Raw genomic sequence first — 19227 nt, forward strand, 5'->3', positions numbered from 1 at the left:
CAAGATATTTGTGTGCTCTTGTTAACTTCTCTGTCATGCAATAGAGGTGGCAATCACAAATGCAAAGCTCAAAAAACAAAACACGGATACGTTTTGAAAAAGGGGAATTGAACAGTGGGGAAGTTATGGACAGAAAACACAAATAAAACATGACACGATGCTAAATGAATATGCATGTCCAAATGTGGACAGTGAAAGATGCATGCGAGATGTGATGAAGATTTTTTTTTTTTTTTTAATGGTGCAAAGTTGAAGACGGAGTTGATAAATGTGCTCAGACACAACAGGAAGGAGCATGCTGCTGGTGACCCTGAGCCCAGGCAGGGGGCTTGGACCTCATCGCACCTTTAGTCCAAGTGTCTCGTGCACCACGCTGGGTTCAGCTGCACGGTTGGCCCTCCCTCTGGCCAGGGCCATCTGCAGATACATGGATGTCTAAAAGAAGAGACAGCAACACAGTCTGGAGGTTACGCAAGTGATGAGAAAGGAGACTGCTTTGGGTCAGGTGGCAAGCTTCCCTCCAACTTCCTGACCTCCATCTGCATCGCTTGAATATGTTCCTATTTCAACACGAGAAACCCGCTAAAACAGGATTAGTGAAATTAAAGAAAGGTATAAGGGATATATGTGCATATATGTGTGTAAAAAAATTGTGTTTCACCAGATGGTGGAAAAGTAAAAGCATTAGCTTTCTATCCAATAAAGTCTGTCAGTGTGGTACGTACATTCAGTCTGCCCAACAAAAACATTTGGTCATCACAAGACTCCACTTCATGCATATCATCAGATTTTCCTTGAGGTATATTTAAATGACAGTTATCCATCTGAATGGCTTGAGTTGAACAATATACCGCAACAAAAGTTAGTAATGGCACAATGTCATGGCACAATATGGGGTTTACACCAGCAGTCATCAACCCTGCTCCTGGTAAGCACACCTGACTTAGTCAGTTAGCAGTGGGTGGAGCAGGAAGAGTGGACAGCATGCAGAGCAGGTAATATCCGGGACTCGTGGTTTATACAATACTGTTGATATATTGGACACACTGGAATGTCTTCTGCCCATCTGTACTGGCTAAAGAGTTGTTCTATGTATTCCATCTTAGGGGATTTTCTAAACTGGGAACCAAGGGAACTCTGCCCCGCTATTAAAATGCTGAGTTTTATCTTGATACTGTACTTTATGCTTGTTTTGTAAAGAAATTTAAATTTCTGCACATAAATACCATCAACATTTATCAAAACATATATAGGTGCTCCAAAAATAAAAATCTGGGATTTTCCAAAAATACAGATGGTAAAATTGCGTTCTACAAAAATATATGAATAAATAAATAAATATTAATAATAATCTTGCTGTAATATTTACTCCAGGTCACTCTTTACCACTCTGGTCACTGTTTTCATGGATGTGTGGCAGTATACAGTCATTTTTTAAATGTGAAGGCACATCATTATGGTCCAAAAATATGGATGCAGGATTGGATGCATATTGATTCTAAATAAAACAGGAAATTTAAATGTTTGTGCTTGTAATGACTATACTAAGAGGAATACTACATTATTCATTTTCAATACCCTCTCATCTCACTCATCTTCAACCGCTTGTCCGGGCTCAGATTGCGGGGGCAACAGCTCCAGCAGGAGACCCCACACTTCCCTTTCCTGTGCCACATTGACCACCTCTGACTGGGGGATCCCGAGGCGTTCCCAGGCCAGTGTGGAGATATAATCTCTCCACCTAGTCCTGGGTCTTCCTCGGGGTCTCCTCCCAGATAGACGTGCCTGGAACCCCTCCCTTGGGAGGTGCCCAGGGAGCATCCTTACCAGATGCCCGAACCACCTCAGCTGGCTCCTTTCAATGAGAAGGAGCAGCGACTCTACTCCGAGCTCCCCACGGATGACTGAACTTCTCACCCTATCTCTAAGGGAGACACCAGCCACCCTCCTGAGGAAGCCCATTTCTGCCGCTTGTACCCACAATCTAGTTCTTTCGGTCATGAACCAACACTCATGACCATAGGTGAGAGTAGGAACGAAGATTGACCAGTAGATCGAGAGCTTCGCCTTTTGGGTCTCTGGTGGTTGGCTCTCACTGCGGTATTGTATCACTTCCTGTTCCGGAGCACAGCGGTGTTTTGCTGTATCTGTTAGCTGTTTAATCTGCGCAGTTAGATTGATCTAGTTAAGTAGATAACAATTTGTTTTCCAGTGTAATCTTCACGTGCCATAACTAAAGCACTCCCTCTGCTGAATCACCTCTAAATTATTTACACATTATTCACTTTGTGTGTTTTTAGGAATCCGCTATCTTAGCGCAGCTACTAACTCTTAGCCGGTTCAGCATGGCGGCTTCTCCTGTCTCTCCCGCACTTTTCTGCTCTGGGTGTGAAATGTTTAGTTATTCCTCAGCCTCCTTTAGCAGTAACGGTACTTGTAATAAGTGTAGCTTATTTGTAGCTTTGGAGGCCAGGCTGGGCGAACTGGAGACTCGGCTCCACACCTTGGGAAATCCTACAGCTAGCCAGGCCCCTGTAGTTGGTGCGGACCAAGGTAGCTTAGCCGCCGTTAGTTCCCCTCCAGCAGATCCCGAGCAGCCGGGAAAGCAGGCCAACTGGGTGACTGTGAGGAGGAAGCGTAGTTCTAAACAGAAGCCCCCTGTACACCACCAACCCGTTCACATTTCTAACCGTTTTTCCCCACTCTGCGACACACCCGCCGAGAAACAAACTCTGGTTATTGGTGACTCTGTTTTGAGAGATGTGAAGTTAGCGACACCAGCAACCATAGTCAATTGTCTTCTGGGGGCCAGAGCAGGCGACATTGAAGGAAATTTGAAACTGCTGGCTAAGGCTAAGCGTAAATTTGGGGGGTTCCTATGATGCACTGTTTCTTTCTCTTTTTGCTCTGTATGCACCACTCTGCATTTAATCATTAGTGATTGATCTCTGCTCCCCTCCACAGCATGTCTTTTTCCTGGTTCTCTCCCTCAGCCCCAACCAGTCCCAGCAGAAGACTGCCCCTCCCTGAGCCTGGTTCTGCTGGAGGTTTCTTCATGTTAAAAGGGAGTTTTTCCTTCCCACTGTCACGAAGTGCTTGCTCACAGGGGCTCGTTTTGACCGTTGGGGTTTTTCCGTAATTATTGTATGGCTTTGCCTTACAATATAAAGTGCCTTGGGGCCACTGTTTGTTGTGATTTGGCGCTATATAAATACAATTGATTTTGATTTTGATTTGATTTTCGTCACAACAGTACGGTAGAGCGAATGCAATACCGCCCCTGCTGCGCCAATTCTCCGGCCAATCTCACGCTCCATCGTCCCCTCACTTGTGATGAAGACCTTGAGGTACTTGAAGTCCTTCACTTGGGGCAAGGCCGCATTCCTTACCCGGAGTAGGCAATCCATCGGTTTCCTGCTGAGAACCATGGCCTCAGATTTAGCGGTGCTGATCCTCATCCCAGCGGCTTCACACTCGGCTGCGAACCAATCCAGTGAGTGTTAGAGGTCACCGGCCGATGAAGCCAACAGGACCACATCATCTGCAAAAGCAGTTATGAGACCCTGAGCCCACCAAACTGGAAACCCTCCTCCCCTCGACTATGCTTCGATACCCTGTCCATGAATTCACAAACAGGATTGGTGACAAGGCGCAGCCCTGGCAGAGGTCAACCCCCACCGGAAACGAGTCCAACTTACTGCTGAGCACCCAAACACAGCTCTTGCTTTGTGAGTACAGAGATTGGATAGCCCTGAGAAGGGACCCCCTCACTCCATACTCCCGCAGCACCTCCCACTGTATCTCCCGGGATACCCGATCATATGCCTTCTCCAAGTCCACAAAACACATGCAGACTGGGTGGGCATACTCCTAGGCACCCTCCAGGATCCTTGTGAGAGTAAAGCGCTGGTCGATGGTTCCAAAAAATAAAAAGGACCGTTACTTTATTGACAGACCTCATAGATTAGCAAAAATCCAAAATAAATTCAATCTTTTGCACCCAATTGTTGTTTTTAGTCATTAATGATGTATGTTGTACAATCATTCCACCCTGGCAAAAGAACAGTTCAAAGAGATCATTAAAAGCCCAAATTACCTTGACATTCATTCCACCCTGGCAAAAGAACAGTTCAAAGAGATCATTAAAAGCCCAAATTACCTTGACATTCATGCCTATGATGAGTGTATACATTTGGGCTGCTAAATCTAAAACATACTGAAGTAATAAGTTTGTGTGTACCTCTAAATAATAAATGCCATAACACAATACAGACACAAATTGTTGAAATACCATAATATGTTGAGTCACATAGCACAGAACTTGAAATGACCTTTTTGTCCATATACTGGGATATGGGATAGATTATTTGTGGGCATAATTTTTTCATGGGTTTTTTTGTATCAAGTCATAGCCCATCAGACGAGGGCGCTCAAGGGTTGATTCAAACTCATCCGTTCAACCTGAAGGAGAAAATAGCAGCTCTCTCATTATCAGACTGGAGCCGGAACATTCCACCAGCATTCCATAATGGGAGCTCCCACTCCCAATTACCCAGCATCTCACACCGCAGGCTGGCCTGGATGATTGGATGAAGGGGTGGATGCGAAGGAGAAAACTCCTCCTGCATGTAGTTCCTGTAGGAACTGCATGCAGCAAAGGACTCATGCAAGGTGGGTTGTTACCGCGAGTTCGCATCAACTCCCACGCGGATTTAACTTTTTATTTATGCCTTTGAAATGGTCTTATGGTCATCATTAGCTAACAAGTGTGATACTTAAGGAGGAGTGAGGTGTTAAATGTGGGGCGGCAGTGATGCCTGGTTCGCTTGAGGAAAATCAAGAGGTCCCATTAAGGGCTGAGACTAAACAGAGCGCAACTATAACGGTTCACTGGTGACGGCAGCTGTGTGCTGGTGAGGCTGTTCTGTTCACGTTGCCAGATGTGAAGACACAAGCTCACAAACACACTTAATGATGCAGGAAAACCATCACAAGTAAGTGCAGAGCCTGGAGGCCCCTGGACTGACAGAACCAGAAAACAGAAGGTGAGATAGCCGGGTAAAAATTCAGCGAGGGTGATGGATAAATTGTGACAGTCAACACATTTCCTTCCACTTCAAATCAAATCTTTAATTCTCACCTGAGGTTTGCGCCCACGGTTGACGAATGTACACACAGGATTGTAAGCTCCAGTCCCACAGACATACAGCTGAGTCCGGTTCCACGGTTCGATCAGGCGGATGAAGTTTGCACATTCCTCCTAAGGACACACATTGAGGAAAAAATAAAATGAAAAAAACAAAAAAAAACAAAAAAAAAAAACAATCAAAAACAATTATTAAAAAAAAACATATTTCTCATATCAAGCATTGAAGCAAAAACTGCAGTTTCACACACCTCTGCAGCACCATAAACAATATCACGGCCCTTGTTCACATTTTGCGAACCTGGTTTAAAAACTATGCTTTTGAAGCTGCTTTTGTGCATGATTTGTTGTATGGCTGGGGGGCCTGGCTGCCTTTTTGTTTCTGTCTTTTGTTTTTCCTTCCAGGTGGCTTGCATTTGGGACTGAGTGGCTGTGTTGCTGAGGTTATCAGGACCTCACCCTGATCACCTGCGGCTCGTCAGGACTCACAGCTGAGGTGCATCTATATGGATTGGAACATGGTGGCATTTAAGACTGGAGTATACAGTGTGTATTTGCCAGAGACTCAACCTTGTGACCAGACGGGTGAGATCGTCGTCTCGGGAGCCATCTCATCATCAGTGGATGCAGAGAACGTCCAGGGTTTGATGCACGGTCTGTGAAAGAGGAGGGGGTGAGGTCTCACGCTCGTCAGCACACTTCCTGAGGTACGTTAGATTTTGTGACTAACATTTATACAGTCAGTAAATGTGGTGTCCCTCACACCTTTTTATATTGAGCTGTATGTTAGTCATGTATCGGCTTCCACTGCAGTGGAGTTTTGTGAACTGGATGTTCCATGCCTGCAGGTTGGGAAGCTGATTAGTAATCAAGCCAGGAAGTGTTTGCTGTTTGTACACCTTTAAGTGTTCTCTCTGTGTGTAGAGTGTGGACTCACATAATGGTTCCTTCTTTCACAGACTCGGTTTGTTGCGGCCACCTGGGGGGTGTCGGCGGGGTCCTTGGGTCCGAACAGCTTCTGGCTCCGGACCGTTAGCGCTGCTGGGAGCGCACCACGCCAGACCGCACTTTCTTTTGTTATTTTTTGTATCACTGTTATGTATTAAATTCAGTTAGCCTTTGTACCGTGCTCTGCTTATTTCATACTGGGTCCTTCAAACGCTGGTCGGTTCTCCGAGCTGCGTCCGACACATAACATGATTAGTGGCATCAAACTCGTGAGTGGAGGAGCAACTTTTGCGTGATGCAAAAAATGTGATGCAATAGAGGAAATCTGAGCTCAGATTTGGATTCAGCACCCCAAAATTACCCAAAATCAGTTCTCAAATACAGTCAATGTCCCAATCTACATGTTGATGTAACAGCATGAAAAACACATTTGCAAAATCAAATGTAATCTTAATATATATATATATATATATATATATATATATATATATATATATATATATATATATATATAATTCTTTTTTTTAATTGTGAAATCATTTTTTAGACATTTTTTTAACCATATGAACAGTTTTTTGAAATCATCTTTGCCTCCACTAAAGATATTATGTTTATTATAGTGCTGTTTCTCTTTTAGGAGGATTTAGCAGGAAAAGCTACTGAAGTGATTTTGTTGAACGTTGGAGTAAGAGTGTGGTATGAGCCAAGGAGGAAACCATTAATGTTTGGAGCAGATCTGATTTAGAGACGAGATCCAGGAATTCTTTCTTTTAAAAATCCCCTATTACACAATATTCAAAACAATCCAGGATCTACCCCCTTAATTGGTACCACTCCAAAAGTTCATTTCCGATCCACCATGGTGCCACCAAGTTTCACAAAGTTGAAATTTGTGTAATTTGATTAAAACAAACAGATGAACAAACATTTCCTCCTTGGCAAATGTTAAAACAGCTAATATCTAAAAACATGTGAGAGTTTGTTTGTTGGCATATGCAGTCTCCAACTGCCATTCTTGTTAAAGATGTTTCTTTTTATTCATGTTTTAAAGCTCGAATCATCTGCTTTGTCAGGACAGTTCTTGATACATTCACAGCTTTCTTATGTTTCACTGGCCAAGTTGAAATGTAACAAATGTCAACATTATACTGTGTCTTCTCTGCAAATCAATAACCAGTGCTGACTGGACAACAGAAGAATATTAATATTAGACTGAGCTTAACAATTTGAAAGCTATGATTTATTTTACATTTGATAAACTGTATATTTTGTGTTTCAGGCATTTGGGTTAAAGGAAATCATCTCCACTGAATGTGCAAATCTGTACACTTACATTGGCGTCCTTCCCACTAACACGGCACTCCATCCTTCTTCGCTCAGACACCGGCCAGTGAATCTGTGGGGGGGGGCAGAGGAGACATGTAACTATATTCCAGTCCATTGTTCATCAGAGGTGTTTGTCAGATTTTTGTGGATAAAATTAAAGAAGATATCCACCCAGGCTGTTATTAGTCCTGCCGGGATTGTTGTAATACAATTATTGGTTATAATAACCCAACAGCAGAGAAAATACAAGATGTGAACCAGACAAAATGGAGAAATGTCACAGTAAATTTCGCTCTAGGGAGCTGTGAATGAGGTGAAAGTATTTGCTTACGTAAGAGCAGATTTTAGGGGCCAGAAAAGGGTGAAGAGTGGGCGGAGGATAGTAAAGGTCTTACAATGTGTGGGTCCTTATTGATATCATGAAGGTCCAGGGACAGGATGTGGTCCTTGCTGCCCACGTACATGCGATCATGGTCCTCATCCATACGCAAGATCCGGTAGTCGGATGTGTTGAGGAGGTAGGCAAAGTGATGGGCAGTGCCTGTGGATCTCAGCTCTGGAAGGAAACACAGACATGTCCATTAACGACAGCTGTGGTGCACCCACTGATATCCAGCTGGCACACGGTTTGTGCCATCACTGCAAACCATGTGGTGTTGTGTGATGGTTTGCCACCAACACTGTCGGCACATTACACCAAACACTGCACTGCCACAGTTGGTGGATTAACATCTCTGCAATAAGAAACTGCAAAGAGGCCTCCAAAAATGCAATAACAGAGAAAATGAACCACTGCATTCAAGAAAGAGTGTTGGCAGTCTTTTAACACTCATTTGTACTTCAGTCAGCTACCACAGGATGGCCCTATAACCGTTGCAAAGGATAATTGTGCATTCTGTGCCAAAAAGTCAAAACAAATCTAAGCCACTGAGACTGAAAGCAGGTTAACTCACATTATCAACAAGCCAATACTCGGCTGAGAACAAATTAAACAAATAAGCACAGACAGACACCATTTCAATGGTCCCCCTATTTCGTGACGGAGGCCAGTGAAAATTAGTGAAAAAAGGCCAAATAATACAGAAAAGAGTAGTTTTCTTTTAATCTTCATGTGCGACCTTGACCCTAAGGTCCAAGGTCAAATGCAGTGTGCTAATGGGAGTCAGGATGAATGATTTGCTATAGGTGTTCAACACAAATTTAGGCTTTAGAAGATAAATGTGGTACAGAGAAGGCAAACTATACCCAAAAAGGTCTATTTTTTAAATACATTTGCATGCTTAACCTTGAACCTGTCATTCAAGGTCAAAAAGAGTGTGCTAAAGGGAGTCAGGATACATGATTTGCTATAGGTGTTCAATACAACTGTAAGCTCGACAATTTATATGTAGAGAAAAAGTGGTATTTTGGGGTAAGACATGAGTGTCTGCTGTTATCTTATATGACCTTGGAAATCTGGGTCAAGGTCATATGTGTAGACAATAGACATCGCATTTACAATATGATACACTTAAGTAAAGTCTCAGAAAGGGGCAACAGGGAAATTTAGGGCTCTCAAAATGTGACACGCGTGGACAAACAGACAGATGCACGCACGCACGGATGCCATTTCACAGAGTCTATTTTAATAGTCCCCTTCATTTCATGGTTATTTCATATCACTATCCCAAACAACAAATTTGGGACAGTGGTATTGTGATATTCCCAAAGCTATCAACTTTAAAGTAATACATACTGTAATTTGCTGTGGTTTCCACTTTATTTGACATCTAAAATCTGTCACCTCCTACAAAATTTTGTTTTTCTTTGTGTTTTCTGATTTGAAATGTCAATATCTCCAAATGAACAATATGTAGGACAGCCCACCTTGCCTCTCAGTGGCTTATCTTGAACCACCTATGTACAAACAATGCAATGCCACATTTTAGTAAGTCCTACATTAACAACAGCTTTGTAGCTCTTGTTTGAGCCAAGGGGATAATATCCTTGAACGTTATGTTGGTCCAGCGCATATGACAAGGACAGGTGAGGTATCATGCACACATATTACATGTCACTGCATCCACTACAGTTTGCTTCTTCTTCCATTCTTTGGTAAGGTGGCTGTACCTTCCAATGACTTCAGTGTCTCCAACATAGATTCCCAGCTTGTGGAAATGAACTATTTTGCCTCTCAGACATGGACTGAGCTTCTTAAACTTTCTGATTGTACTGTATGTTGGCCATTCCAATGAGTGCTGTCAAACAAACCACTTAGTGTGTTAATATATAATGAAGTCAGTATATAAAGCTGGTGACTGTAGCTGATTGCTGTATATCCAATTCTCACCCTTTGTTGATCTCACAAAACAAATGAAAACTTGTGCATTAATTCTTGAAATGTTTTCATAGTTCTGACAACTTTTGGTTTTTCAACTCAACTGCACAATTTTTAAAAAGTTAAACTTTCAGTAAATGACTGTGTGGACCATTTGTGCTTGTTGAATGTAAGTGGGTTTGTAAGTTATCACTTGAAAAAAAAAAGAAAAAAGGCAGGACTGGGAGATGATAGCTGGAGACAAAAATAGTTGCCTCAGCTTAAGTGTTTGGGAAATGGTCTTCAATCATGCACTGTGGGAAATACAGTGGACACTGTTTGGTCTAAAACAAAAAGGACTATTTTATCTTTCTGTGGTGAAACTAATACCCCTGTACCACAGAGCCCTGTTCCTTCCCATTTCATCCCGAGTAGCACATTAGGTCATGTTTTCAAGCATCATAGTAACTTCTTGATTAATCTTTTGTCAGTCTTGAACAAACTTGGTATATGAGTACGCAGTAGTTACACCCATTATCGGCACCAGTTTTGAAATCGGGGTGAAATTTTCAAGCTGTTCAAAAGTTCCATCCCAATTCACCAAATTGGCATCATAGCACGGCCTTTTCCGGGTCTTCGTAGTCTCAAGAGCTTCAGTCATGTTCAAACATCTTTAAGGGCTCCTTCACACATAACATGATTGAAGCCAACTAGCGCATGAAGGAGGAATTGCATACCATTCGTGAAAAATCAGAGCTGCCTCTAATGCCTTGTACACCTGTCGCTACAACTATTCGAGCACACCAGCGGCTGAAAGACAGAGTGTGCCCTGTGAGAGGCCATTCAGTCCCGATCGCGGCAGGTGTCGGCCAAATTCCAGGTGACACACATGAACATCCAACACCACTCACTGTACACTTAGAAAAATGTGTGGCCATTCATGCTGTTAGCATGAAAATAGTGAGCAGACAACCACTTTTGAGCTGGATGTGAAAGTTGTCTAAGTGCCCCACGACTGTGGCGTTGCAAAGCAACACACATGGCATGCCAGAGTATCGGCTCCCCGCCTCAACACATGTGCCGTTGGTGTGTATCGTGTGTGTACCCCCTGCAACACATGTGGCGTGCCGGGGAGCACACTTGCATAGAATGCTGATACTGTATGTATGAACAGATGGGGACTGGCCAACCACATCTGAGTGCACACAATGGGCCTCATGTATCAATGTTGCGCACTTGTGGCGTAAATTTATGGCGTAAACTTGAAATACACCAAAGTCACCGTGACATGTATCAAGCAGTGCACACTTGCTCATTTCTGGCGTACGCCTGATGTGATCTTGATAAATGCCACGGGTAGAAACGATCGTAATTATAATAAACACGCCCATAAATATTCAGACTCCGCTTCAGACACACCCTCATTTTACGACATGGAAGCCGGGAGGACGGCAATGAAAAAGAACTCCACCAATCACGATGCGTGCCAATAGAGCATCAAAAGCGGCTGTCGTATCAATTGTTTTGTAGTATATAATCAATAAAGTGTTACAGTGGTCCCTCATTTATCGCTGGAGTTACGTTCTAAAAAATAGCCCGTAATATGCGAAACCGCGATGTAGTCAGCATTATTGTTTACAATTATTATAGACGTTTCAAAGCTGTAAAACCCCTCACTACACAGTTTATACACTTTCTCAATCAGGCATGAACATTTTCTCACTTTTCTCTCAAACACTCTCAAAGTTCAAACCTTAGTAGGAAAATAATACCAAACTGTTTCAGGCCCAAACATTTGTTTGAGAAATAAAAATAGAACGTTTTCCTATAAATAATTATGATGGCATTTAGAACTAACAAATTAATTTTAACGATCAACGAACGAGGTCGGATACATAAGAAATTATTAATAGTGACTCACCAATATTTCACATATCGGGCCTCTGCGTCCTGACGCTGCGCCTTTTCCCACTCACATCTCGCTGCAGCAGGTGTTTGTTTCCGTGTGACAAACACAGTTAAGAGTAGTTGTTGGCGCTCTTTTCTCTTCTGGGCAACAAGATTCTTATAAACAGATACGCAGAACACAGAACACTGTAAAAAAAAAAAAAAGGCATGCAAAATTGGACTAAATACTCCGCGAGACTCCGAGGCCACGACAGGTGAACGGCGTTATAGCGAGGGACCACTGTATTCTCTTTACATATGTCAATAATTCTTGACATGTGGATATTTGCTCGCTCAATTAATAAGACACGCCTAATCTGTCAGATTTCTTTATTTTTTAAATGTATTTCTGTATTTATTTTATTGTGACAACCGAATGGAGACGAGAAAACCTGGTTGCAGCACGGGCGAATTAAGGGAATGACGAAACTACAGTTGTTATTATCAATTTCATAGTCTACAACAATCACACCACATGAAGTTAAGCTCAGCGCTGCTCTGGCTCCAGGCTCGAAATCTGGAGAAAAAGGCGAGCAGCGCTTTCTTTGCAGTAACGCTGTGGCCACGAATCGTGCTCCATAACAATCCCACAAAGGCGGGATTTGTATTGATTATTATGTAGTATAATCAGGAAAGTGTTATTTATGTAACATATGCATTGATTTGTATAATGGCACTGTTTATCATTGATCATCTTCATTTTTATGTGGATTCCAGCGCTGGTTCATTTTGGTGTATAATTTACGCCACCTGTCGACCTGGTGTATATTTTCAGCGCAGCGTACGCCAACGATCACATTGATAAATGCCAAGTAGCGCAGCTGTTTTGGTGTACACCCCGTATACACTCAAATATCGCCGTACGCAACGTTGATACATGAGGCCCATTGTGCTTCAATGAGTCACATTAAAAACACAGAGATCACTGCCAGGCAGTGATGGGCACAGATAACCAAAAAATTCACTTCAATAACAGATAATCAGATAACTGAAAAGTTATCTTCAATAAAGATAAACCACCCAAAAACGTATCGGAAGTTACAGATAACCAATAAATTCCAGTATTGTCTCCGGTATAATTGCAACTACTAACAAGCTGATTTTGAGTTTTAACACCGTGATCGCTTTTGGAAGCATCAAAAGTGACAATAGACTTAAACAATGAGTCAGCATTTTTGTCTTTAAGCATCCTGCCCCCTGCTGGAAACTCCAGTTTATTATATGGTTTCCAGCACAGACGCCACTAGGAAAAGCCAGAAAGCTTAACTTTGCCCAATCACCACACTGCCATCATGCCAAGGTCTTGGAAAATAAAGCCCTGCTGACCCCTCGGACAGTGGACTCATCTCTGTGCTTGTTCTGTTAGACCTCAGTGCTGCTTTTGATACTGTTGACCATAAAATTTTATTACAGAGATTAGAGCATGCCATAGGTATTAAAGGCACTGCGCTGCGGTGGTTTGAATCATATTTGTCTAATAGATTACAATTTGTTCATGTAAATGGGGAATCTTCTTCACAGACTAAAGTTAATTATGGAGTTCCACAAGGTTCTGTGCTAGGACCAATTTTATTCACTTTATACATGCTTCCCTTAGGTAGTATTATTAGACGGTATTGCTTAAATTTTCATTGTTACGCAGATGATACCCAGCTTTATCTATCCATGAAGCCAGAGGACACACACCAATTAGCTAAACTGCAGGATTGTCTTACAGACATAAAGACATGGATGACCTCTAATTTCCTGCTTTTAAACTCAGATAAAACTGAAGTTATTGTACTTGGCCCCACAAATCTTAGAAACATGGTGTCTAACCAGATCCTTACTCTGGATGGCATTACCCTGACCTCTAGTAATACTGTGAGAAATCTTGGAGTCATTTTTGATCAGGATATGTCATTCAAAGTGCATATTAAACAAATATGTAGGACTGCTTTTTTGCATTTACGCAATATCTCTAAAATCAGAAAGGTCTTGTCTCAGAGTGATGCTGAAAAACTAATTCATGCATTTACTGAGAGAGCATATCTCACCCATATTGGCCTCACTTCATTGGCTTCCTGTTAATTCTAGAATAGAATTTAAAATTCTTCTTCTTACTTATAAGGTTTTGAATAATCAGGTCCCATCTTATCTTAGGGACCTCATAGTACCATATCACCCCAATAGAGCGCTTCGCTCTCAGACTGCAGGCTTACTTGTAGTTCCTAGGGTTTGTAAGAGTAGAATGGGAGGCAGAGCCTTCAGCTTTCAGGCTCCTCTCCTGTGGAACCAGCTCCCAATTCAGATCAGGGAGACAGACACCCTCTCTACTTTTAAGATTAGGCTTAAAACTTTCCTTTTTGCTAAAGCTTATAGTTAGTGCTGGATCAGGTGACCCTGAACCATCCCTTAGTTATGCTGTTATAGACGTAGACTGCTGGGGGGTTCTCATGATGCACTGTTTCTTTCTCTTTTTGCTCTGTATGCACCACTCTGCATTTAATCATTAGTGATCGATCTCTGCTCCCCTCCACAGCATGTCTTTTTCCTGGTTCTCTCCCTCAGCCCCAACCAGTCCCAGCAGAAGACTGCCCCTCCCTGAGCCTGGTTCTGCTGGAGGTTTCTTCCTGTTAAAAGGGAGTTTTTCCTTCCCACTGTAGCCAAGTGCTTGCTCACAGGGGGTCGTTTTGACCGTTGGGGTTTTACATAATTATTGTATGGCCTTGCCTTACAATATAAAGCGCCTTGGGGCAACTGTTTGTTGTGATTTGGCGCTATATAAAAAAATTGATTGATTGATTGATTGGTTTACCATGTTAACGGTCTAAAAGTTATTGGACAAAAATTTATTGGAAGATAATTAGTCCGATAATGGTTTTCAAAGTTATCTGAAAAGATAATCCGATCATGAAAACTTTATCTTCGATAGTTATCGGATTATCAGAAGTGTGCCCACCACTGCTGCCAGGACAGGTATATAAATAAATACTACAATAACTACATACACAATTACATAACAAAATAACAAAGAAAAAAAAGATCATACAACAGAAAAACAGACAGTGACATGTTGGTCTTTACGCTGAACGGACAGGGGGCGTGACCGCTGACAGCAGCAACTGTTGAGATCTCTGGTTCTGACATTCAGAACCAGAGATCTCAACAGATCTCACTGTGGCAAGCGTGCGTCTGATTGCTGTTCTCACGTGGACATACATAAAAACATATATCGCACTTTTGCGATGGACTGCAGCGAGTGAGCACATGGCATGCACATTGATAGGCTGTCCCTGATGAAACGGACGGTCAGATCATGTGGTCAAGCAGCAAGCGATCTGAATGACACATCTGTCTGTCAGGACACACATGTCCTGTGAGCGGTGCAACGCAGGACTACAAGCCATCAGTGTGACAAATATGCCACTTTCCGTCATGTATCACCAAAAATATGCCGTTTTGTCAGTTATTACGACACTTTTTTCACCGCAATTAGAGACGGTGAAAACCTTCTCTTGTATACATTATCTAATTTCTCTATTTTTTATTTATCTCCTTGTTGATTTCAGGCATTTTACGCTCCTGTGACAGATGATATGGCAGTGGTAAAGTTTCTGTCTGTTAATCACAACTTTTTTAAATTGCAGGTTTGAATCCAGCAAGTGGCATGTATTTTTTATTTAACCAGGGTTATTTAACCACAGGGTTCTGTATTGAGTCCCCTTTTATCTAATATTTATATCAAACCAGCAATTTTCACTAATTATACATCAATATCTAATCTATCAGTGTCTGATGAATGTATTAATACCTGGCTGGACATAATAAGACATAATGAAAGCGCACTGCTTCATTAATGTTATTTCATGGCTGTATGTCTGTGACCATGGGTCATATACAGAGGCACAGAGGGATCATACCTGTATTGTCTGCTCGATAAGAGGGATTAAATATTGGACATTACTGTGGTTTTTTTATGGTGTGTAGTTTTTATTTTTTGTTTCTCCACAGCAGCGTGCGATGTGGTTCTACACGCTCCAGTTGCTCGCATTGGAGCAACTGCATGTGCACGAGCGTGCACAAAACCGTTGCAGTGGGATTGTTCACGCCTGCCCAACCGTGTATCTGTCCCAACATTGGCTTGATATTTTCGGGGTTTGCTAATTTGGGCTGTTTCGCCGTGATTCGATCTGATTCCTACTTATTCGTGCTATGTGTGAAGGGGCCTAGTCCTAGTGAGTACAGCTTGACACTTGTTTGATTGTGTTCCATTGGGGTACAAATTTGAAGGAAAAGCAGCATTTGTTGCAATTCTGGATGAGAATGCAACCAGGTGCAACTTTACTTTTGTTTTCGAGCGAGTTGCCAGGTATGTGCTTTATAAGCCAGCGTGACAGGAGGCATGTCGTCGTAAGCCATTTCATCCGGTTTTGCACTTTTTTGCATCATGGGAGATCATCAGTTAAACAATCCTGAAATTTTTCTCGTGTAATATTGTCCATGAGGAGTGTGTGTAAACATCTGATCACAATTGTATGAAATATGATTGAGAAAGATGAATCAACTAAGCTTTGGTTGATGTGGACTCATGTCCAGCCACGATCCAGTGCCACTGGAGGTAGATGTCTCTGAGCTATCTCAAAGTTAAAGGTCACATGACTGTGTGCATTTCGTAGCGCAATGAATTTCTTTTGTCCTCTCATGTTGATAGACATCCAGTGTTCCTACAGCTCTGTGCTGGAGTGTGTGTTTGATATGTTGATCTGTGCTCCACAACTATGTACAGACACAGAGGCAACTGCTAAGACGGCAGGGGCCCGGTGCCACACCATAGACAAACACACTCCTACACACCAATGTATTCAAGGGTGGCATTCACATATTGGTGGACAAGCACGTTTCACTCAAAGAGCAGGAAAGTCTCACTTTACTGTTTACATTTAATCTCCAACTAACAGAAAGCTGAAATGGGGAATCACAGTTTTTTTTTTTTTTTTTAGTTATCCCAAATACTTTTGTGTTGATTTAACAGCAACAGTGATGGAGGGAAACCAGAGCATGAAACGTCAAATACATTTAGCCATTACTTACACAGTATATATCAGACAGCTGAGTGCTCGTGGACAATTAGACTGGAGCATGAAATGGAGCCAATGTGTCAGACTACAAAAACAACAACCAGTAACTTTTAATAAAAATAGCTTCATCATTTGAAGGGGTCATACACCAGGCATACAGCTCATCAGCCAGCTAATACATCAAGACATCAATGTCTTTAAAAGATATTTAAGATTACAGCAAAAATAAATAAATAAATAAATAAATCCCATAGACACTGAGGCAAGTCACTGTCTATAAGAAATGATCAGAGACTGTATTGTATATGTACTGGGCAAACCCTCTGTGGAGACCCCAAGGTTTTCTGAAGAGCAGTTTTGAAGCACAAGTTGATTGCTGGGGGGGGCTCCAAATGTTGCCATCTTGGCAGAGCCTAATTCCACTTAACTCCCAGTCAACTCATAAATTGAAAAAGAGGTGGTTCATGGTCAAGAATGACATGACCTACATAGGACAACTGAATGTCAAACACACCTGCATCTTGCAGTCACAAAACAAGCCAAGCTATCTAAGGCTAATGGGCTACCTTTGGTTTCAGTGTCTGATTAACACAGTGTGGACTAGCAGTGGTTTGGTGAGGGTAAAAAAAAGTATATGACTGGCTTAGCATTTTGGATTAGTGGTTAGCACTGCTGCTTCACTGTGAGAAGGTCCTTGGGTCACTTCCTACCGGGTCCTTCTGTGCGGAGTTACATGTTCTCCCCATGGTTGCATGGGTTCCCTCCGGGTGCTCAAGCTTCCTCCCACTTCCAATGACATGTATGTTAGGTGAATTGAGAACTTTAAAAGTGAACTTATGTGTGAGTGCGACGTGTTTGTCTGTCTATATGTATCGGCTCTGTGATGGATTGGCAGCCTGTCCAGGCTGTACCACGCATCTGGGAGTTCCCCCATGATCCCTAGTTGTAAGAAGCGGGTATAGAAAATTAATGAAAGAATGACCTTAGTAATCATATCAACAATGGGCCTAATGTCACCAAACCACCTGCTAATTAGTGCTAACCTGGGGGTAACATTAAATAATACTAAAATTTCACTCAATAGAAATACCGGAGCACTGACTTCTTTGATGGTCCCTTAGTACAGTTAATCACACACCAAGTCATATGATCTCAAAAATTCCCAAACATATTTCACGGTAAAATGTAGCTTTCAAGTTGAACTTTCTCAAAGTCCCACAACACAACTATTTAAAAGACGCTTTAGCCTCCTGAGCTGTATATGCACTCATATTCAGAGTGAGGTTCCTGAGAAATGTTCCAGTCAGGTTGCTGGTAGAAGAGTTCTGGACACTGAAGCATTCAAGCCATCAACAAACTTTAAAATAAACACCATCTAGACATACTGCCTATGAAATGTGATATTACTCACCTTACCAACCAACTCTATATTTCACACCACATTACAACAACATGCAAAGATTAACAGGATTACATTTATGGTATTTATCCATTTAATTAAATAACTGGGCCCACCAGAGAAATGTTTAGAGATCAGCAGTGAGAATGACAGCTGTCAGGCCCCTGTGCAGAGGAGTGCCAACATGTGGCCGCTCACAGTGATTATTTATGTTGGAGACACAAGATGAATGATGAGTCCCTGTACACGCTGAGCAATCTGCTGTGTTTATGTGTCTGTGTGCATGCGGATGTAGTGACAGACAGCGGATAAATACGTCACACGTGGAAACACACACACATTCAGAGGGTCCTTTCAGAAGCAGGCTGTCAGCGACTCCTCAGTGTGTGTTTGTTGTCAAAGTCTGGGCTGGTTGGAACCATCTGTCAGCTGAAGAGGGAATCAGAATGGTGCATAGCAACGGCATGCCCAGTGGACAGCTTCACATGAACAGACCTACGAACACCTCAAACACGCCTCTGACCTATTGGACATTCTTAGAGTTACCTAATATCAAACAGATCTTTTTTCTCACCTCTGTGACCCAAAACTGAGCAATATGAAGCTCACTGTCTTGCTCAAGGACATTTCCACACTCTAGTGCAATTAGTGGTCAAACACACCAGCCCTTCAGTTAATGGACAACCACCTCTACTGCCTCAGCTACAGTTGCCTTTATCAAACATTACTGATAGTATGGTTTAAATGTACTTCACAACATGGCATGCAATAAATAGTACCTTGTTGTATACACGAGCTACACAACTGTACTTCCCAAACACCAGCCTGTAGATGCCATGGAAATAAAACATACAATCATCAGCCACTTTATTTAAGGTGCTTTTCTACTTCACAAAAGTAGCACTACTCTGCTCTACTCGGCTCGACTCTACTCGGTTTTTTGCTTTTCTATTAGGGTTAGTACCTGGTACCGGGTGCTATTTTTAGTACCTGCTCAGGAGCGGTTCCAAGCGAGCCAAGCTGATACTAAAATGTGATGTCAACAGGCTGCCGGCTTATGATTGGTCAGAGAATGTCGTCACTGGACAAGTCATGCGCACGCTGT

At 42.3% G+C, this 19227-nt stretch overlaps 1 protein-coding gene across 4 annotated transcripts in view; it reads right to left on the reverse strand.

Moving 5' to 3' along the window:
• The window catches only part of LOC117507435 (semaphorin-3F-like), a 301103-nt gene that overhangs the window by 85155 nt on the left and 196721 nt on the right, over window positions 1-19227 (reverse strand). For 3 of the 4 annotated variants that reach the window (XM_034167307.1, XM_034167306.1, XM_034167305.1), the window contains exons 3-6: window positions 7816-7976; window positions 7428-7490; window positions 5141-5260; window positions 346-435 (exon numbers count right to left, since the gene is read on the reverse strand). In XM_034167307.1, the coding sequence (XP_034023198.1) occupies window positions 346-435; window positions 5141-5260; window positions 7428-7490; window positions 7816-7976 (434 nt within the window). The remainder of the gene's footprint in view (window positions 1-345; window positions 436-5140; window positions 5261-7427; window positions 7491-7815; window positions 7977-19227) is intronic. The other variant, XM_034167308.1, reaches the window with a different exon arrangement.

Source organism: Thalassophryne amazonica, chromosome 3 (assembly GCF_902500255.1).
Source record: "Thalassophryne amazonica chromosome 3, fThaAma1.1, whole genome shotgun sequence".
NCBI classification, from domain to species: Eukaryota; Metazoa; Chordata; class Actinopteri; order Batrachoidiformes; family Batrachoididae; genus Thalassophryne; species Thalassophryne amazonica.